At 34.4% G+C, this 20,652-nt stretch overlaps 1 protein-coding gene across 3 annotated transcripts in view; it reads right to left on the bottom strand.

Annotated features, from left to right (window-relative positions):
* Positions 1-4,099: 4,099 nt before the first annotated feature.
* Positions 4,100-20,652, bottom strand: part of LOC126832439 (tyrosine-protein kinase Abl) — a 41,224-nt gene continuing 24,671 nt past the window's right edge. For 2 of the 3 annotated variants that reach the window (XM_050563216.1, XM_050563225.1), the window contains exons 2-12: positions 17,932-18,096; positions 17,038-17,336; positions 16,483-16,678; positions 15,450-15,526; positions 14,770-14,854; positions 13,545-13,722; positions 11,859-12,043; positions 10,290-10,442; positions 10,104-10,193; positions 9,033-9,149; positions 4,100-8,656 (exon numbers count right to left, since the gene is read on the bottom strand). In XM_050563216.1, the coding sequence (XP_050419173.1) occupies positions 6,456-8,656; positions 9,033-9,149; positions 10,104-10,193; positions 10,290-10,442; positions 11,859-12,043; positions 13,545-13,722; positions 14,770-14,854; positions 15,450-15,526; positions 16,483-16,678; positions 17,038-17,336; positions 17,932-18,096 (3,746 nt within the window). In that variant the 3' untranslated portion in view covers positions 4,100-6,455. Of the gene's footprint in view, positions 8,657-9,032; positions 9,150-10,103; positions 10,194-10,289; positions 10,443-11,858; positions 12,044-13,544; positions 13,723-14,769; positions 14,855-15,449; positions 15,527-16,482; positions 16,679-17,037; positions 17,337-17,931; positions 18,118-20,652 lie in introns of all 3 variants that reach the window. The other variant, XM_050563207.1, reaches the window with a different exon arrangement.

The raw sequence follows: 20,652 nt of genomic DNA, 5'->3' as shown, positions 1-20,652 counted from the left end.
CCTTTGTAATGCAAAATCATTACAAAAAAATTTGGCTTATTACATAATACAGACTTACATTGCACAAAGCTTGTTAAATCCTTTTCTTAATTTAGATAAATCCTTTAATAATCAATTTTCCACATTGTATAACATAAGCTGGGCTCCCTACTCAAGTATAGTGGCATCAAGTTCAATCATAGACTATTGTCCATTATATATTTATAGTATTTCGAAAGAAAGAGTAAAGTTAAACCTACTTTGTAGGGAATGGGTGTTCACTATAAGTAGAAGATATTGGCATTCCCTGACTATAATCTATACTGCATAGTAAAACTAGCCATGTCTGGACTAACTATAAATAAATCCTAGATTGAGCCCCATTTAAATTTACAAGTAAATACTTTAATACAATATTACTGTTAATGGATTATATGAATAATAGATTTGATTTACATCTTCACATTTTTTTTTTTTTTTTAATATCAAGAAACTCGGACCTTATTGAAAATTCCCATCCCAGGGAGAATTCTTCAAAGATACTCTGATGCAGGCTTTGTTTACACTCACAGCACACTCAGACAATAGGAGCTGAGAAATATATATATATTATATACTTATAAATATTGTTATTTACATATGTTTATATATATATATCAGATGTGTGATATGACAAAATGAAATATACAATAATCATATTACATAATATAAATCATAGACTAGGAAAGACACAAAAATATACAAGCAATTGGTTAGTAAAATGATAAAGAAAATGCATTTAAACAAGGGAGAAATGGGGGGGATAAAAAATAAAAAAAACAAACAAAAATAAACAACCATTTTCACGATCATTAAATTAATTAATGATATCATCGTCAAGTAAATAAGAAAGTAGTTTACTGTTGATATGAAAAGAAAATTTGAAGCTTTTTATACTGTTGATAACAATAAAACAGAGAAGTACATATTAATTATATCACAGAAAAATAAATCAAATTTAGATGTGCATTACATATATAATGAGCATAGAGCCAAGACAATATTTTATAAGTTCCTATATTGTTATAAAAATAATTGTAGAAAGTATCATTTGGTATTTGTTGAGGTCCGACTCATCAGGATTGGCATAAAGTAAAATATATCTTATAGATCAACCTGCGAAATAATTTCAGACAAAAAAGGGAGAAAAGATGTTATAATAAATAGGTCTGATCCAGCAGTCCAGACAATTTTATTGGAACTTAAATGTACGGATTAACAAGGTTGGGACTCTATTTACATAGGTAACAGTATTTGTTGTACTTTTGTATTAATAATATTCTATCCTTTGTATCTCTTAAGTATTAAATCATTAATGTGTTCGAAAGTGTGCTGTACTTTGGTTATTACTAGCACTCAAGATATTCTGTTTTCCTACTCATCCAGATAGTAGGACATAAAGGAACTTTTTGCGAAGGAGATAACCTCTTATTTAAGTAAAAAAAAAATACTTTTGAAATTGGTTGATCAAATGGATTATTTCAATTAGTGGTGGAACAAAATCTATTCTTTTCACAACTCAAAAAACTCTAGCAATTTTAAACTTAAAAAAACATAAATATTTTTATATCTATATTGAGATAAATAAATTATTAGGAAACTGATTAATATAAACTAATTAATTGATTTGCTTCTGTATCCTAAAAATAAATATTATTGTCCTGCTTACTTTATACCAGTTATGTTGAAATAAGCAAAGTTTAAAGGAGCTAAGTCGCTAATATTTGGGACCTAGAAATTGACACAAATGGGTCGCAACGCATACAATAATGTAATATGAATGTATATAAATTGATTTACATTCAATCGTTTCTTTTTTACTGTAATTTCTAATGAGTTAGGTTCGGCGACATACGCCAGTATTCTCAATCGAATTTCAATCTCTAGCTTCTGGTTATTCCAGTCTACGCCGATAGTATTTATTGGGCATGCTCTCCAGATAAGAATATAGTGTTACCGTTTGACATGACTTGTGGAATATGCCTAGCCTAGTTTTCCGAGTCCCTTATTACAAATAGCGCTGAAACGCATTATGGTACACAATTCGTGTACCAATTGTAAAATGTTTATTTTGTCTTAAATATTGGATATCAGAAAGCCATCTTTTCCCGGTAAGATCACAACATAATTGTTGATTTAAACAGACAAATAAATCGTGTTTTCAATGTCGAAGATTTTGGATGATATTGAGTTAGAGACTTAGCTACTTTAAGCATAATAAATTATTAGGAAGATAAAATACTGAGTTTAGATGCAATATTTGCCATTAATTTTTAGTGGATTAATAATTTAATTATATAAATTCATTTAGAATCATCTTGTAAAAACACAAAATTCTGAACAAAGTAATGAATGATTTGTTTTATAAGAAGGTTTAAATATTAGCTAATCCAATTTTTAATTGCCTGACATTTTCAAAATTGAAATAAAACCTCAATAACATTTATAATATAAATTGCATTTCTATTTTTCTATATAGATACAGTATTTAGCAATTATACAACTGATGGTAAGTATTTTATATGATCAGTAATGTAATTCCCCATAAGTGTCAGAAACAAGTTTTAAAAAGAGAGTAGTGATTATAAAAATAAATTATTCACAGAAAACAGTATAATCTCTTTAGAATTATTTATTTTTCTACAATTATGTCTAAATAATCACAAATGCTTTAATCTGGTTGATCAATTCATAATGTTTAATAAATTACCTAATCCTAATCTTTGGGATCAAATCAATAGGGACCATAATGTTAAAATATATTTTATTAGCCTAAATGAAGCTTGAGCTGTTGTCTATCAAATACCTTTTATGCTTCTACATAGTACAAGAGCATCGCTAACGCTGCAATATACGTCCACATTCCAGCTTTGATTGATATGGTACTTTTTAAAATGAAGAGAATGAAATATGAAATGCCTGTAATATGATCAGAGGCAAAGAAGGCTAGGCGTCGGGTTTGTTTTGCCAAATTTACAGACAAAATACTAACAAAGTGGGTGTGAGACTGCCCCAGTAGGTCGGGGCAAGCATCAAAATAAATAGTTGCTGTCTTTATGGTATAAGGAATAAATATGCAAAGTTCCAAGATGATCCATTCAGAATTGCAGCCTGTAGACGATAAATACAAAAACTGGGCGTGGCTCTGCCCGTGGGGGTTGGATATGGAAACAATATAAATAGGGACCATATCCTGTTATTGAAATGACAACATCAATAGTTGCCGTCCTTAGGGTATAAGGAATAAGTATACCAAGTTCCAAGATAATCCATTCAAAATTGTGGCCTTTGGGCGTTAAAGGCAAAAATTGGGCGTGGCTCTGTCCCTGGGGGTCGGGGCATTCCCCAAAATCAATAGTTGATGCCCTTAGGCTATAAGGAATACATCTGCCAAGTAAACGATAAACATAAAAATTGGGCGGCCTGTAGGCGACACAAAAGGCACACAAATTTTGGGCGTGGCTCTGTCCCAGGGGGTCGGGCATGCACCAAAAATAATAGAAAACAAGATTATAAGTTAAGAAATGTGGCCTGTAGACGACAAACAAACAAATACTAGAAATGGGCGTGGCTCTGCCCCTGGGGGTCGGGCATGCACCAAAAACAATAGGGATCTTCCTTGGGGTATAAGGAATAAGTATACCAAGTTTGAAGAAAATCCAGTAAGAATTGCGCCCTGTAGGCGACACAAAGACACACGAAAAGAAAATGGGCGTGGCTCTGCCCCTGGGGGTTGGGCATGCACCCCAAACGATAGGGATGTTCCTTAGGGTACAAAGAATGTGTATGCAAAGTTTCAAGATTATTAGTTAAGAAATGTGGCCTGTAGACGACAAACAAACAAATACTAGAAATGGGCGTGGCTCTGCCCCGGGGGGTCGGGCATGCACCAAAAACAATAGGGATCTTCCTTGGGGTATAAGGAATAAGTATACCAAGTTTGAAGAAAATCCATGAAGAATTGCGCCCTGTAGGCGAACCACAGACACACACACACACACACACACACACACACACACACACACACACACACAGACAGGGGCGACGGCATAATACGTTCACATTATGAATGTGGACGTATAAAAATGAAGAATGGCTCTTAGATCTACGCTCATTCAGAAATGAAATAAATGATTAGTTTAATTAAATGCCATTACCTAATTACATAATATAAGTAAACACAAAATAAAATTCTGATTAAATAAAATGTATATTTCTACAATGGTACTTATATAATTGTGGGTGCATAATACTTACAATACTGAAAACAAATACTTGAGCAGAAATGAATAAATTTGACAGTAAATTTACAACCTTATTAGCCAGTTCCAAGAGACAAATTCACAATACTTGATTATTAGAATATTTAACGCAACCTAGTGCTCTACCCAAATCAGATATCAAGACAATCAACATTTCAAAATAAGATAGTTTGCATTTTGATAATTTTGTGTTAGATGCACATAAAATCAAATTCATGAATGGTGTAGTTGCATGTTTTGAAAACAGAAGTTATCCCCTCATTGAATGGATGCAGATTAATTAGACCTTCTTAGAACTTAGTTGACAAACATGTACATTTATGTGAAAATAATGAAGCTAACTCTTAATGTGAAATGAGTAAATCTATAAATGTCAAATTAGAATAACATATAGGAAACAATTGATGAAAAATAAAGATATAATATATAAAGGAACTTGTTGAAAGAATAATAAAACCCTGTAGTGTAGCAAGAAAGGAAAGCATCACTTGTATAAATCTATAAGCCATGTTTGTAATAATTGGTATAAATTGTTTGCAGTTCAAAGAAGGACCAAGGCAAAACACAGTAATATAAATGATACATGTAATGCATTTCATTAGACTTTGGTAATTTTTTTTTGTCTGTCAACCAAGTACAAATGAAAAAGTTGAAGACTAAACTTTTTGCCTTCTGCAAAAAAGTCTGAATTAAAGGGATTCAATGTAGGCTATTAATATTATTTAGCCGTTTGTTTTACGCTTTTATCATAAAGCCCATGTATGAGAAAAATATGACATTCTTGAGTCAGTTGATAATTCTTAAAGGTGAACAAACAAATGGCTTATAAAAATGTAGGAAAATTTTTCTATATATTTATATAAGATACTTCTATATAACACATCTATATGTATATGAGTGATTGGGCTAAAAAATATAAAGCATTTTGTTCCATTTGTACTTCTTTCATCTAATACGTAGAATATAACCAGTTTTCTATATACAATATACAAGAGCTTGGTAAATACTATCATAGCTTTAAAATACAAGTTAAAACACAACTGAATGTACAAAAGTTCACCATTAAAATAAGTCTATAAACAAGGCAGAATAGTACACTGTTATACTACTTTCATATCTTCATCACTTCAACTGTGACCTTAACATTTCAAATTGATTGAATTCTGAGCAATTCTATATTTTGGACTATCTACATGTACAAACATTACACAAAAAGAAAATAGCTGAGAATCTAACAAGATTGAATATAACTGTTTTAAACAATTATTTAAATACTGTTCATCTACAAATATCTATCAAGAAACGTGTGTCGAGCTTTCCTGCTTTTGGCGATTTGGTCTAACAAAACCATAATAATCCTGTATTTATACAAGCATGTTATAATGTTCATATTTTTGAAGTAAAAATTGCAAAAATAGCAAAATAATGTGTAATATGAAAGTCCAAAGCTTGAAACCATTATGTTAATCTGATGGCATTAAGACATTGATACAATCTAAACCTTGATTAATAATCTGATCATGTACGTATGTATTTCGGATGAGTAACATGAAAGTTGCAATAACATTGAATACAAATTATGTAATAATTTAACAAAAACTTAGAAAAAATATATAATTTGAAGCAAAACATGCTAGCGTTTAAATATCATTTTGTCACACGCAAAAACATCAGTGATTGATCCTTTTCACATTATCCAATACATCTACACACAGATGAGTAAATCCATTTTTTTTTTTGTCCAAAGCCATTGAAAAAAGGTTTATTGTACAATGAGGTTGCAAATGGTCGCAAAAAACTGTCTTCACACAATTTTAGCCACATTAACTAGTGATCCAAAACACTGACAATTTTACAAATTCGAAAATCATTCATCTAACACAATTTATTATTACTGATCTTTTGCTTTTAAGTTTTGAGAAATAATCTAATCAATATCAATAAATAAAATCCGGCAATAATCTTACTAGTTTCTTTCAACAACCATAAAATGAAATAATACAAAGTTATTGATGTACACAAATGCCTAAATCAACGATCGCCAATATTCACCGTTTATAAATACTAGGTTATACAAATAAAATTAACCCTAATAGGTAATCACTTTTATCCATGTCACATTATATTATTTTTTAAATTATTATTTCTATCATCCATTCATTCAAAGACACCTAATTAGCACCTCTCTATAACGGTCATTATTTCTTTATTAGTGCTTTGAATGTCTGTTAGAAGGCGACCACCTCCCGATGGAGTATTACTAGTGTATGTTTTTAAATTCTGACTATGGGATTGTAATCGAGACAAGAGTTCTCGTGTGTGAAACTTTGCGTGTGGTGGTAACGAGTCTATATATTGAGAACACAGGTTGTAAAATCCTTGCACTTCCTCAGACAACAACATGAAATTTGTGCTAGATTTGTTCCCTACTAAAGCCAGTTTATCAATACACGATTTAAGTTTGTCTGATGCATTCAAAATAGCATCTTTAGAAACAGCTGGAGCGTCCGAATCCGAAGATACTGGATCAAGATTTTGGGATAATTCGATGACGGAAGTTGTCATAGGATCCGGAGATTTACCTCCAACAGGTTTTAAAGAAGGAAACACAGGTTTGTAAATGGTCTCATCTTTTTGTTTATCCTGGTTTGCATTATTTCCAGCTAATAATTCCGCGGTCACTTGATCCAAGTTGGTCTCTTTAACAGTATTTGTTTTATTAAAAGGTTTAAATGAAGAAACTTTGCTTGTTTGATCTTCTGGTTGGATTTGAGTACTGTCCTTCCTCTGTCTATCCAATGTGGGATCTACCTCACCACCACCACTAAGACTGTCGTCGGCTGACTTAGCTTTCAAATGGAAAGCTGTTCTTGAAATCTTGGCACTATCACCGACATGAAAGGTATTTGGACCCCAAGAAGCTTCACCTGGAGGAGGTCCAGGGTCAGAGTCTTGCTTTTGATGAATACCTCGGAATGACCCTCCATTATCCTGAGGTGATCCAAAGTTAACACTGGCCGACATTTGATCTTGTACATCAGCAAAAATTCTACTAAATCTGGGACTGGGTTTTGGCTTTTGTACCGGTGTGTCTGCCCTATTGGGCGACTGATCTTCGCCCGTATTCGTCAGATCTGTTTCTGATTTATGTGAAGTGAGATCCGTTTTACTTCCAGACAAATTGTTACCTTTCTTGGACGTCAGATCTGATTTATGGCGTTGAAGTAAGCTAGAATACTGTGGTTTCGCATTTGTGCTAGGACTTTCTACTATTATATGTGAAGATTGTGATTTGACAACAGCCGATGGCTTTAAATTGGGGGTTTGTTTTATCCCCTGTTCACCATCAGCATTAGCCTGACCCCCACCTAATCCTCGTCCCCCTTTAGCATAAACTTTACCATTTTCTTTTAATTGAGGACATGATATCACACTAGCTGTATCGGTTCCAGAATCTTGATCATCTATTGTTGATAATTCACGATTGTGGTTATTTTGTTCATTTTCCATAGAAGCTAAATAAGCTCCTATTCGAACACCTTTTGGAATGGGTCCATAACGATTAATCGCTTTTGTTACATTTGTTACATCGAGTTTACCTAATTTAAGTTGCTGACCACTACCATTTCTCTTATCTCCATCCTCGGCAGTCCAGTTCATATGTTGGACATCTGGACGGTGAGGCGTACTTTTTTTACGAACCGACTGTGAATGTTGCGGTAAGGGAATTGCCTTTTTAGGATATTGTCCACCTGTTTGAGCATGATGTTGTCCAGCTTCTGCGCTTTCTTCACTTGTGCTCGTCTCTTTTTCGGGCCGCACTTTTTTCTGATCATGACTAGCACTACGATGCAGGATACGTTGTCTGCCACTACTCCTCTCTGTTGTTCCTGGTTCAAAATTTCGTGCATTTTGTTCAGAAATAAGGTATTTTGATTTATCTATCTGAGCCATTTTTAAAATATCTGAGCTTGATTTTCCTGTTCCACTGTCATCAGGTGATGGATAGGCATCTCGCGGTTGAAATTTAGGTGAGCCACTTTCATGTTTTGAGCGCGAAGTAATCTTAGCAGTTCTAGATGCTGGATCAACAGCTGATAAATTATCGAGACCATCTGGATCCTCCATATCCTCAACAACTGTTACACTTTCTAATTTTGCTTTCTGAAGCTTCATTCGTGATTTTAGTTCAGAATCTAAATCAGGTTGTTCACTAGGACTATCTCGATACGATGTTGTTCTTCTGGGTGGGGTTGGAGCTGGACCTGCCTTTTTCTTAGATGTTTTACGACTCAAGGCATCAGATGCCTGACGTAACATAACATCTGTATCATCAAGTGGAGGCAGAACACGTCTACCTGATGGTGGAGTGGGTCCTGAAAGAAAAGCAATTATTCATAATTAATTAGGCCTACCAAAGTATTATAGAAACAAAGATTATTGGATATAAAATGAAATGGGTTTTAACGACCTACTTTTCTGCACCATCTGGGCTAATGAAGACGGGCACACACCATATGCAGTGTGCCATGATGGAAATTTTTTCCGAGCTGCAGCGCTAACGCCTATTCTTATCTCGAATTCCAACTGTCCAGGGTTCTTTAACGTGCATGCCAACATGTACATTAACCTTGTTTTTTTGTTAAATCCTGCAAGATTCAACACTGTTCTTTGCCAGACACTTCCTGCTGCACAACTGACATGGGGAAACAACGCCGGAAATTCATCCACCTTTAACATTCGTATTCATACCTGCACTGCTTCTTCCCTCCATAAAATCTGAATTTTCAATAGTCTGGGCACGAGATTTCTTGGACGGAAGACCTGGTACTTTCTTTTTATCGTTTTTCTCTAGTTCTTTTTCCACTTCTGTTGATAATAAAATAAAGGATTTAAATAAGAGAAAATTATCCATTTACACACATCCAGAACACACATCTTTGAATAAATACAAGGTACAAAATAACAGTTTGAACACACTGCAGTTAAATATATTCCTTTACGATAATATATATATATAGGTAATTTTCGATTGATAAAAATCCAGACCTGTCAGAATCGGGTAAGTAAAATTATTACTGTGGGCACACTTATTTTCAAATGAACAGTGCGTAGGGGTCTTTAGCAGTGGGAGGAGACTGGAGGACCCGGAGAAAACCCATGAGGTTAGAGAGGCGACCCTACTCCTTGTCAGATACAACCAGGGATTCGAAACCATGCCAGTTGACTCAATGACAGGCCTTATGATACAGCGCACACAGGCTAACCATTTGACCATCCAACCCCCTGTCCTCCACACGGGGTAAATATAGGCTCAGTGCATGCACAGGTGTGAAGTCATGTTTTGATATTCAAAGGCAAAGTCATTAGCCTTTATATTCAAGTTTGGTACATATTTGATACTTGGCAGAATTCATGTGTATTTGGATTAGGCTCGAGAATTTCGCGAATCTTCAAGTCGCTGAGCCAAAGCTGATTCACGGACTTGCAAGAATTTTTACTGGAATTTTTTTAGGCCTTCTGATGTTGAAGAAATAAAGCTGTGTCATATTATGTCATTTACGGTAGATAAATGCATAAATAAATAAAAAAATCTGTCCAGATAAATTTTTTTTATATATATATATATATATATACGTAAGGACGAAAACAATTTAAGAGTATTTGTGAACCAATGACGTAATTGGTAGTGTATAATTGAGAGTGACAGATTAGCCACTGAAGCAACAAGTATGAAGAAAAGCTACCTGTCGCTTACAAGATAGCTTTTTTTTCAACATTTCGAGGCATGTTAATCTGTGTCACCCGTAAATTAATGCTCACCTTCGCTAATACTGGACATGTCAAACATATTTTCTAATAGATAATGTATTTCCTTAAATGTTGGTCTATCTTTCGGTTCCCATTGCCAGCCTAAAATATAACAAATATACCAATATTTTCTCGTCAATAGTAATTTTAATTATTAACCTATCTGTTTCATTATATTACAGGAGGATGAAAACTTACACTTGAGCATTAGTTGATAAACATGAGCTGGACAACCGGCTGGTCGTTCCATTCTGTAGCCTCTTTCTAATAGATGATAAACCTCTGTTAGATCCACACCGGGATATGGAGACATACCATATGTAGCCAATTCCCATAATAATACACCAAATGCTGAAAACAGAAACACAAATGATGACTTGTATACAGTGCTACACCTACATCAGGGCTTGCCACAAGAAAATGATGGCGAGCAATTAAGCGCTCACGCAAAATTAATCTTGCACGAGTATGGCGAGTGGTTAAATTTACTCACGCAAATTGGTTTTACGTGAGCCATAGGCTGCATACCAATAAAGTCAAAAATATCATATGTGGAATAAAATAGTTGTTTAATCAGCAACAAAATGAATGAGTAAAGAACCAGGGTTCTTAATCCATTGTGAAATGAACCTGTCAGAATTGGGCCAAATGAGGTCCTGGTAGGAAATAGGGTAATTATTAGCTGCTTTACTTTAACATAACCAAACTTCAACAAATTTTTTTGGTAATTTGTTATGGAGAATTTCGTATTCTGAATATGCTAATATATGTGATTACCACAAAAAAATAACGACAAATAGGTACGTTGTAATCCTTCTGAAAGTCTTAGGTACATTGTACACCTTTCAGGAAATTTTCCGTATTTAATTCATGTACCAGCTTGAAGGTGACGTCAGTAAAATTCATGAATAAATTACTGTTTTTGTTTATTCGATGGATAAAGCGAGATGTTCGTAATAACAGTAGTTCATCAGTCATTTGGATTTTTTATCAGAAAATGCCTTTGCCAAAATAAGCTGATACAGCACAGTGGTATTTTTTTATATTTGACACAAATTTTTGTTTTTGTCTATTATTGTTTATTCTACCTGGAATTCGTACGGATCAAGCATCGAAGATGCCAAGAAAATCCTTATTTGCCATTTTGACTAAAGGCAACTTACTGGAGCATTTATGAATAATCAGAATACATGTTTTTTTTTACCGGATTATCAAAATTAATGTTAAATGTGCTAATTTCTCGGATTACGAACCACATGGTATGACTGTTATTGTAGTCAATAAGTACGTTGATTGACTTCTTAATCAATAAGTAATAATAACGCGTTGTAATTGAGCCAAAAATAGATTGATTTGTAAAAAAGATAAATATTGACAAAAAAGCAAAGAGTTTGGCAAAAACTATTCTTTGAACGAAGTGCGCAAGGAACTATCTACTCCTGCAAAAACAAGTCACCGTGAGTTTTGAGAATGCGAAAGTCATCGCATCTCGTAGCAAGCCCTGTACTTGGGCACCTAAAAAAGAGTTAACTCCCTTGATTCACGTATAGTCAAGATATTTTTTAATATAAACTTACACATGTCGGGCAAATAAAACATACAAAGAACACAATTTTTAATCATAGTTCATAAAGCAGTCTTCATTGTATTCTAGTATTGAGTTTTAAGCGTCAGGTATGTCTTTCTTCCAATTAGGCTGAGCTAGGATGGCAAATTTTTAACTAAAAGATTATTAAAAACAACATTTTGATAAAGACAATATCTTACCCCATACATCTGATTTAGTAGAAAAACGATTAAATGCCAGACCCTCAGGTGCTGTCCATTTAATAGGAAATTTAGCACCAGCATGAGCTGTGTATGTATCATCTTTCATCAAACGCGCTAACCCAAAATCAGCCACTTTTACCAGATGATTTTCTCCAACCAAACAATTACGAGCAGCTAAGTCTCTGTAATATAATTAAGCACAATTCATTTGTCACTGGAACAAAGTCATAAGTCATTAACCATTTTATAACTATAACATCATCAGAATATAAACAATTGGAAATACAAAATATCTTGCGATCAAACTCAAACTGTTACATGTAGTAAATCTAATGACATGGACTAAGTCTGAAAACGATATTGTACAATGCATATCCCTTGTGAGCTAAATTATGAGTAACAAAAACTGAAATATTAGGAGCTAGGGTTCCATATTGTATTTAGTAATCGAACTGGAAATACAAAGGCCACAATTCTATATACTACAATTACTGAGTTCTATTTCTACTTTGGAGTCTTAAGTCTAGTCTTTACTAGAATTCTATAGAATCGTATCCTGTACACTGCATGTTAAAACTGATCATATTTTCGGAATACAAGCTCATTTCTGGACAAAAACTTGATGTTAAGGCATTATCCCATTGGCATAAATTTCTAGACTTTTAAATAATTAATGATTATCTATTGTAAACAAGTACGATAGTACTATATGGACCAGGAACTGAGTATGACGTCATCGCAGCCATCTTGGAATCAGGTCGCAGTGAATCAATTTCAAGCTGCGTAAATATACGCAGACATTCCAAAATCTTGCCTTTTTGCCCTTTACTTCACATCTGCGTGACTTAGAGCCTCTCAAAATACTCAATAGAAGCAAGTAAAATCGATTTTGAACAACCCTATTTTAAGCGTTTTTATTTTATTGATACTGTATTTAGTCTAATGAAGACTGGAGGTTGATGGTATATCTATGGTTGACGGCAGTCATTTCAATCTTTCACTTCGACAAGAAGTAAAGAGCAAACTATCGCTACGAAAGTCAATATTTGATTGGCGGAATGTAAACAGTAGATTGTGTTTTAGCCAATCCAAAGTATTGTATGAAATGTGCTTTAGTTTATTGCTTAGAGTACGGCAAAAAATGGGGGTGTCTTAGAATAGCTACGTATAGAAGGCTTACTGCCATGAACTTAAAGATTATGAATGAAATAAGAGGATATAAAAACCTACGGAGACTACGTACAGTAGCGGTTTGTAAATGCCACGTGAAGCACATAAATTGATGACGTAGTGTACAAACTACCACATATACAATAATCTAATTATTCTCACGTCGGTAAATTTTCTGCGTGTAAATTACGCAGCGTCAGTCAATATTTGCGTTTATTTTGAAAAAATTGCGTGAAAAACGCTGATTTTTGCGTGACTGTGACCTCTGCTTGCAATTGTTGACGTCATATCAAAATTCGAAGTCAGTCAATTGATGTACAATTGTCAAATGAACAAGACTGCTAAGTTTCATGTTGATCGTACTTAAATTAGGCTTTTTTTGATGAGCATCGGCCTCCAAGAAAAAGATGAGCAACCTGGTCAAAGCAAGACCAAGAATTAATGAAGACTATTCAAATGTAATCCTTTGTGGACTGATGCAATACTAAAGAATATAATTTTATTTCCACTTACCTATGAATAAATAAACTTTCTTCTAGATGTGCCATACCAGATGCTATCTGGGTAGCCATGTACATTAAAACTGTTGGTCCTAAATCTTCTTTATTATTAGTACGTAAAAAATCTAATAAATTACCCTGGGTCATAAATTCTGTTATAATATAAAATGGAGGCTCCCGAGTACAAACACCTACAAGAAAAAGTTAAGTCGAAGTAAGAATTTATTGGGAAAAATGGATTGATGGTTCACAAAAATTATCTTATCTTTAGTTCAAAAGTAAGAATGTTAATAATTCAAGTAGAAATGAGTTTAACTGACTGAAGAAACCTGAGCTTTCTGAGCTTTATTTATGACCAATTTGAAGGAAATAATCAAGAAATAAATTTGTACTTTTCCTTTTTTAATTTTTTTATACACGTTGAAATTGTTGAGAAAGCCTTCTAGTCTTCAAGATTTGGATAAATCTTCATGTCAATAGCCAAAATGACAGGAATATTAATGATTCGCAGTTACTCCGAATCAAAAACATTAGATTTTAATTTTTGATTAGCAACGGACAAAATATGTATCACAAATTGCACTGTGATACTGGTTGTCGGCAGCCCTGGGTGGGATAGTGAGTTATTGCAGTATATGACCCAATATGCCAGGAAAAATCAAAAGCAATTTCTTAATCTTATATCTACCAGAAACATTTATTTTCTTCAATTCGGATTTTATTTCCACCGAATGCATCTATTTATGTCATGTGTGCAGTCATAAATTTATGCCTGACGGGTAGCTCTGGAAGATTGTGATATTTGGGTAAAACTGTTCAACGTATTAATTAATGAGCATATAGCCTGCTACCTATTGTCTTTCATTTGACTAATGAAAGATTTCAATGACTGACTAACACCCCGAATCCATCCCAAATCCCATCAAATCCATCCCAAATCCCATCGGTTGTGCTTAACTATTTAAGAGTCTGACCCATGGTTCATCACTTCTGCTATATCACTATTGTGGTGGCAGACATTAAAATAACAGGAGAAGAAAGGTTAGTCTGCATACTTGTTTGTAGTATTATAGCCGACAACAACCCCTTCAGCGTCATTAAATGGGCTGCAGAATTTTCTCACAGATGGTAATACATATAAAGGTTGACATAAATAACAATAATATTTATTATATAATGGTTTTTATTGAAATAACCCAAATATCATCCAAACAAAGTAAATATAATATCATACATACCTAGTAATTGTACTAAATTTGGATGTTTGATTTCCTTCATAATACAGGCTTCTTCTAGGAAATCTTTTAAGGCCATAGTATCTTCCTGTAATACATACACAAAATATAATTAACTAGCCATTTCTGAATGTCATTTATAAACACATGTAAATCTTTCATATTACTATAATACTCCAACAATGACATGTACTTCTATTATTCTAACTTCTCTAAATTCCAGTATCTTAAATACTTATAAAGTCACAATACACTAGATGTGTTACTCAATTTAAGACGCCCCGTCTTCATTAGCCCAGGTTAGGAGCAGAACAGTAGGACGTTAAACTCCATTTCATTTCATTTCATTTCAATTTAAGACGAAAAAAGACCCTAGCTTAGATACAATTTTAGACTTGGTGTTTATTGATATAAATAAGTTATCCATCAGTCAATGACTGATGATTCCAAGACAATAAAGGTGGTGGTATGAAATCAATTCAAATTAATGTGAACTTTCGATGACCATGGGACTGATGATATTAATAATTTCTGAATCAATATAATCATTGGTAAGACTAGCTAGTTTCTATTGTGTGTGGTCTGAATATCTATGTTTTCTCTTTAGCCAAGACTAAAATAAATCCAGAAGGTATTTGAATAAATAAGCCAAGAGTATAATTTAATCATAATTATATATGAACCTTTAAAGTTTTAACAGCTACTGTCTTGTTATATCTTTTCCATATTGCTTCATATACGTCACCATACTGTCCACCACCTAAAAATACATCATACATGTGCACGGTTTTTGTCATGCCAATAAAGGGGGTCGGGGTGTGGGGTACACATTTGAGGAAAGGGCTATAAACTATAACAGTAAAAACCTGCACCTTACTGAGAATTGAGATCTAAATTGTTCATCTGGAGGGTATGGATGTGGTAAAACTTAGATAATACGTCATGTGTTAGCTTATGTAAAGTTGTACACTTCACGGATAAAATAAGAGGTTTTTCTAGAGTCTGACAACCACACTATTAATACTGTCAACATTTCTTAAAGGACCCATCCCAGATTTCACAAGGTATATGTTGACACACATATAAGCAAATACCTTGTCTGAAAGTTTTTGATCAAAATATTGATATTCAGAAATGATCACTAAGAGTTTCCCATCAAAGACTGACATAGTTATAACAAAGAACAAATTAGTGCCGGCTGTTTTTCTGATACTTGAACCTGTGACTAGTATAAGAATCCTTTGACAACCAACGGAAGACTTGATCAGCCAGACATAAACACAAAAGCATCAATATTTTGACAAGTCCTTTTATAAGATTCCTACATGTAATTGTAAGATATCTTTGACAAAGAAGAGGCTTCTTTGTTAATATGTTTATTCGTTTTGTTCTTGTTAATACATAATTCACCAGTTGTTCATATTAATAATATTATCTAAAATAAACCTGGGACAGCTACCTTGAGTATTCTTGCCAAACAAAAAGTAAAAGGCTCCATTAGCCAATATGCAAGTATTTGAGCAACCGGATGGAATTTGTCATCAAATATAATTTAACAACCACACTAGTATTAAAAAATATTTACCCATTTTTTTTCTTTATACAGACAGAGAGATAAACTTACACAGGCAGAAGGGGTAAACTAAATAACCAACAATTCCGAAAATATTTTTTTATGTATTCAAATGAATTAAATAACAAATAAATGCATTTTACCAAGTCGATGTTTCATAGCTATTTCAGTTCTCTCTATTTCCCACTTGTCTGGTTCAGGACTAAAACCAAAGACAGTGGGTTTATTACGTTTTGGTGCTGGATACAGTAATGTGGTGACTAGGCCATCAGAATGGATGGAGTGATGATGTACTAATTCTGCTAATGTATTAAATCTATGTTCAGATGTCACATAAACCTGAGAATACAATAAAATACAGTGACGCTTTCTTGTTATTAGAATTTCTAAACTACAGTCAATACAAACATATTTATTTAATACAATGTGTCTCAATCAAGAAAGGTTATCTTGAATTGAGTCTCAGACAATATAATGACCTTTGTTGTGCAACCCAATGGAGAATTTTAATCAGATTCAAATATTACATGCCACTGACAAATTGCACAGATTTAAGGACGATCAAATTATGTTATAGGAAACTGAATGGCAGGGGACTCTTCAACTGGCCTAGATCGGGTAACACACTCAAGGTCTGCAATGCACTGCTGTTGATCACCAGGCTACCCCTCAAAGCACAAGCATAAACATATCCTTACCTTTAAATCAGAATCTTCGCTAATTCGGTAGTGATATACTCGTCCATCGTATCTCACTGATATTGATCTCTGACCTGGACTACTTTCACTTTCTCTCACCAAGAAACTGCCATTTATACCACTGCTGAGAAGATATTCTGAGGCGTTACGTGATATCTGACCATGATACCAAGAAAATTTTTCTAAACTGTTGACGGGAGCGATATAATTACTAGGAACCCAACCTACGTCTGCAGCTTTGTTTTTAACTTCACACCATTCGCCACCTTTATTATATCCTAATATGGTCACTTGTTCACCTGAAATAATCACCACAAATGTTAAAATATAAAACATACAACAGTCAAAAATTATAAGTTTACATATCTTACATGCAATAGGTAGTGAGAAACATATCACAGTACATGTACATAAAAAGAGATCTTTTAGTTCAAGTATTAACTTCTTTAACCCATATTGATAATTATGTTAAATTATGTGCACTGCAAGCTCGCATTGAAGCTATATATGATATAAACATTACTTGAAATTTCCATTCATCTGGACTCTATTTTGTAATGCAAAGAGAGAAACTGAAATGAGGTTTAAAATGTCCACTTGACACAAACTAGGAAATTTCGGGACTTACATATATATGGGTCATTTTTTTTATTTCAAAATTCGCTTCCGCATAGGGGTCTATGGCAGAGGGATGAAACAGGATGACCTGGAGAAAACCCATGAGGTTGTCAAATACCAGGTTGGGATTGAAACCATGCCACTTCACAATAACCCGAGTAATTTTCATTAATCAAAATTAGAAGGTTATATAAAGATAAAACATGGAGTCATAGTATATATGTACTAGGGTCAGTCACAAAACTACATTTCTACCACATAAATAACATAGCTAACCTTTAACAATGCAGATCTGGTTATCTCCCCCTGCCTGGAAATCATACAAAGCCACAAACAAGTTTGGATCTTCTTCTTGACCAGCTAAAAGATTTTCCTTTGACATCCATTTTGATGTTGGATCTAAAGGGGCATCAGGAAGTGGACGATTCTGGAGTAAGGCTTCTGAAAAGGAAAAAAGGCTTCCTGAAAACAGGAAACAAAGGTTGGTTTTACATGCGGGTTGCAAAAGCATATTAACACATGGCAAAGCACTAAGAAACATGCAAAAGAAAACAGAAACATCTACATACATGTACATTTTCAAGAGGCTTTAGAACTTTCAGAATTTCTGCAGTTTGGTAAATTTTTGGGTTGTTTAACAATTTGGCGTGATATGATAGTTATATTGGTGGGTACATATACTATTCAAAAAAAGTAGGGGATATTTGATTTTGGGGGCATAATACTAAAATATGCAAATGACTACGAAAAAAGTCACTATAGAACCTAACAGAAGAAACATTTCCAGTTACATGTGACGCCCAAACGCACCAATAGCTACCGCATGGAATGCAGGTGATGCTTGGGATCATCATGGGGGTCCAACCCAAGATTTGCACGACTCTGACTTTGAATGTTACAGTCATTGTGGCATTGAATTCCAGGGTGGAAACATCAGTTTAATTGTTTTAGTGACCAGAAAACAAATTTTGATATGCGTCGGCTTACCCAAAATGAAAGGTTACGTGCCCTTGGCATGCTACAGATCGGCACAACACAGGCGGTTGTGGCGCGGACGATGAATGTTTCTCAGTCTGTCATAAGCAGGCTATGGTCCAGATACCGTGATACACAATCTGTACAGGACAGACCACGCTCAGGTCGACCAAGGGCGACAACTCAAGCCCAGGATCGATTTATCCGTACCTTGGCCTTGAGAAATCGTGTCATCACAGCAAATCAGATCAGCGCTCGTCTTCAAACAGACACTGGTGTGAGAGTGAGTGGCCAGACGATTCGGAATCGACTGCATAGGGGTCACCTTCGCGCCCGACGTCCTTGAGTGATCCCTTGTTTGAGAGATCATCACATTCAGGCAAGACGTCGTTGGTGTAGGGATCGTCAACACTGGGATAATCGACGCTGGAGCAATGTGATGTTTTCAGATGAGTCAAGGTTCACTGTTGATTTTTTGGACAGACGTAGGAGGGTGTGACGTCGTTGAAACGAGCGCTTCCAAGACGTTAACGTCATCAGACATGATCGATTTGGGGGTGGTTCTGTTATGGTGTGGGGAGGCATCACTGTTGCTGGAAGAACGGCTTTACATGTTGTTGCAGGGCGTGTTACAGGCCAGTACTACTGGGACAACATCTTGGCAGTCCATGTTGTGCCGTTCGCACGACGTCATGGCCGCCGTTTCATCTTCCAGGATGACAACGCAAGATGTCACAGGGCCAGGATCGTTACAGGTTACCTCCAACAACAGAACATCACCACATTACCTTGGCCAGCACTGAGTCCCGACCTCTCCCCCATCGAGCATGTCTGGGACATGCTTGGACAGAGGTTACGTCAACGACGTCCTGCCAATGTCCAAGAACTTGCTGCTGCGTTGCAACAGGAATGGGACAATCTGGACCAAAATGACCTTAGACGTCTCATTAGGAGTATGCCACGTCGGATCAATGCTTGTTTGGCAAACAGAGGAGGATTTACCCGTTACTGACTTGGTTGTGATGCTGTGGTAACTTTGCTGTTTGACCCCGGGTATCATTTTACCCTTATAATGGTCAGTCTGTGCCTTACTTAGTCTAACGATCATTTGGAATAAATCGATAAATGTGAACTTCATTTCATTTTGTCATTTGTTTCTTCGTCAGTTTCATTAGGTGACTTTAATAACACTTAAAAATCAAATATCCCCTACTTTTTTTGAATAGTATATATGAGTTGTATGTACTATATCCATGTTTGTAAACAAATGGTTTGATGAAGTTTGATCAAATTTAGCAAGATCTTAGATTCTTGATTATTAGCAAAGGAAAATGTCTTTTTCCTGTTGGGAAATTCTAATGTCTCTTTATATTGAAGAAAGAAAGTCAACAACAAACATGGTCAAATATACATACATGTACATGTACTAACGGTCAATATACATTACATACAAAATATCTTAGTTTACTAAACTAAATGAAAGAAAGGTCACAAATCTACATAAATTGTTATGGTACGAAAGATAGAAATGAATGTAAACATTGATTGTATCACTACATACTATCGTTATCTAATCTTACTACCAAACCTAGAGTAAATAAAGTTATTGTTATATTTTTATAGCCACTACAATTGAATTATCTAGTTAACTAAATACAATAGCTCTTGAACTGATCTACTTTTGAAATTATACAAAATATACATTTGTCTCTACAAAAGTAGGTTTGTATAAATAATTGAGAAAATAATTTTGAATTCAAGTGAAAGAGTGCAGATCTCATTATACACCCATTTCAATTTAAACTGCATAACATGTGATTCTCATTGGCATACATTAAATATAATTTGGCTTCAATCTTACAGTTTTGTTTAGTTTTATGATCAAAGTTTTTTCAGCTTTAAGCCAATAGTTGTTTCTCAAAATGAGAATTCAATTGTACAGAAATTGCCCAAGGACTATAAGGTAATCGAAATAATACAAAATATCAACTTAATTCAAAATGTTATTTATTTTGATAGTTT

The sequence above is a fragment of the Patella vulgata genome, chromosome 1 (genome assembly GCF_932274485.2).
Source record: "Patella vulgata chromosome 1, xgPatVulg1.2, whole genome shotgun sequence".
Classification (NCBI taxonomy): domain Eukaryota; kingdom Metazoa; phylum Mollusca; class Gastropoda; family Patellidae; genus Patella; species Patella vulgata.
Note: the sequence above shows the minus strand (reverse complement) of the source record. Positions and strands in the feature narration are given on the sequence as shown.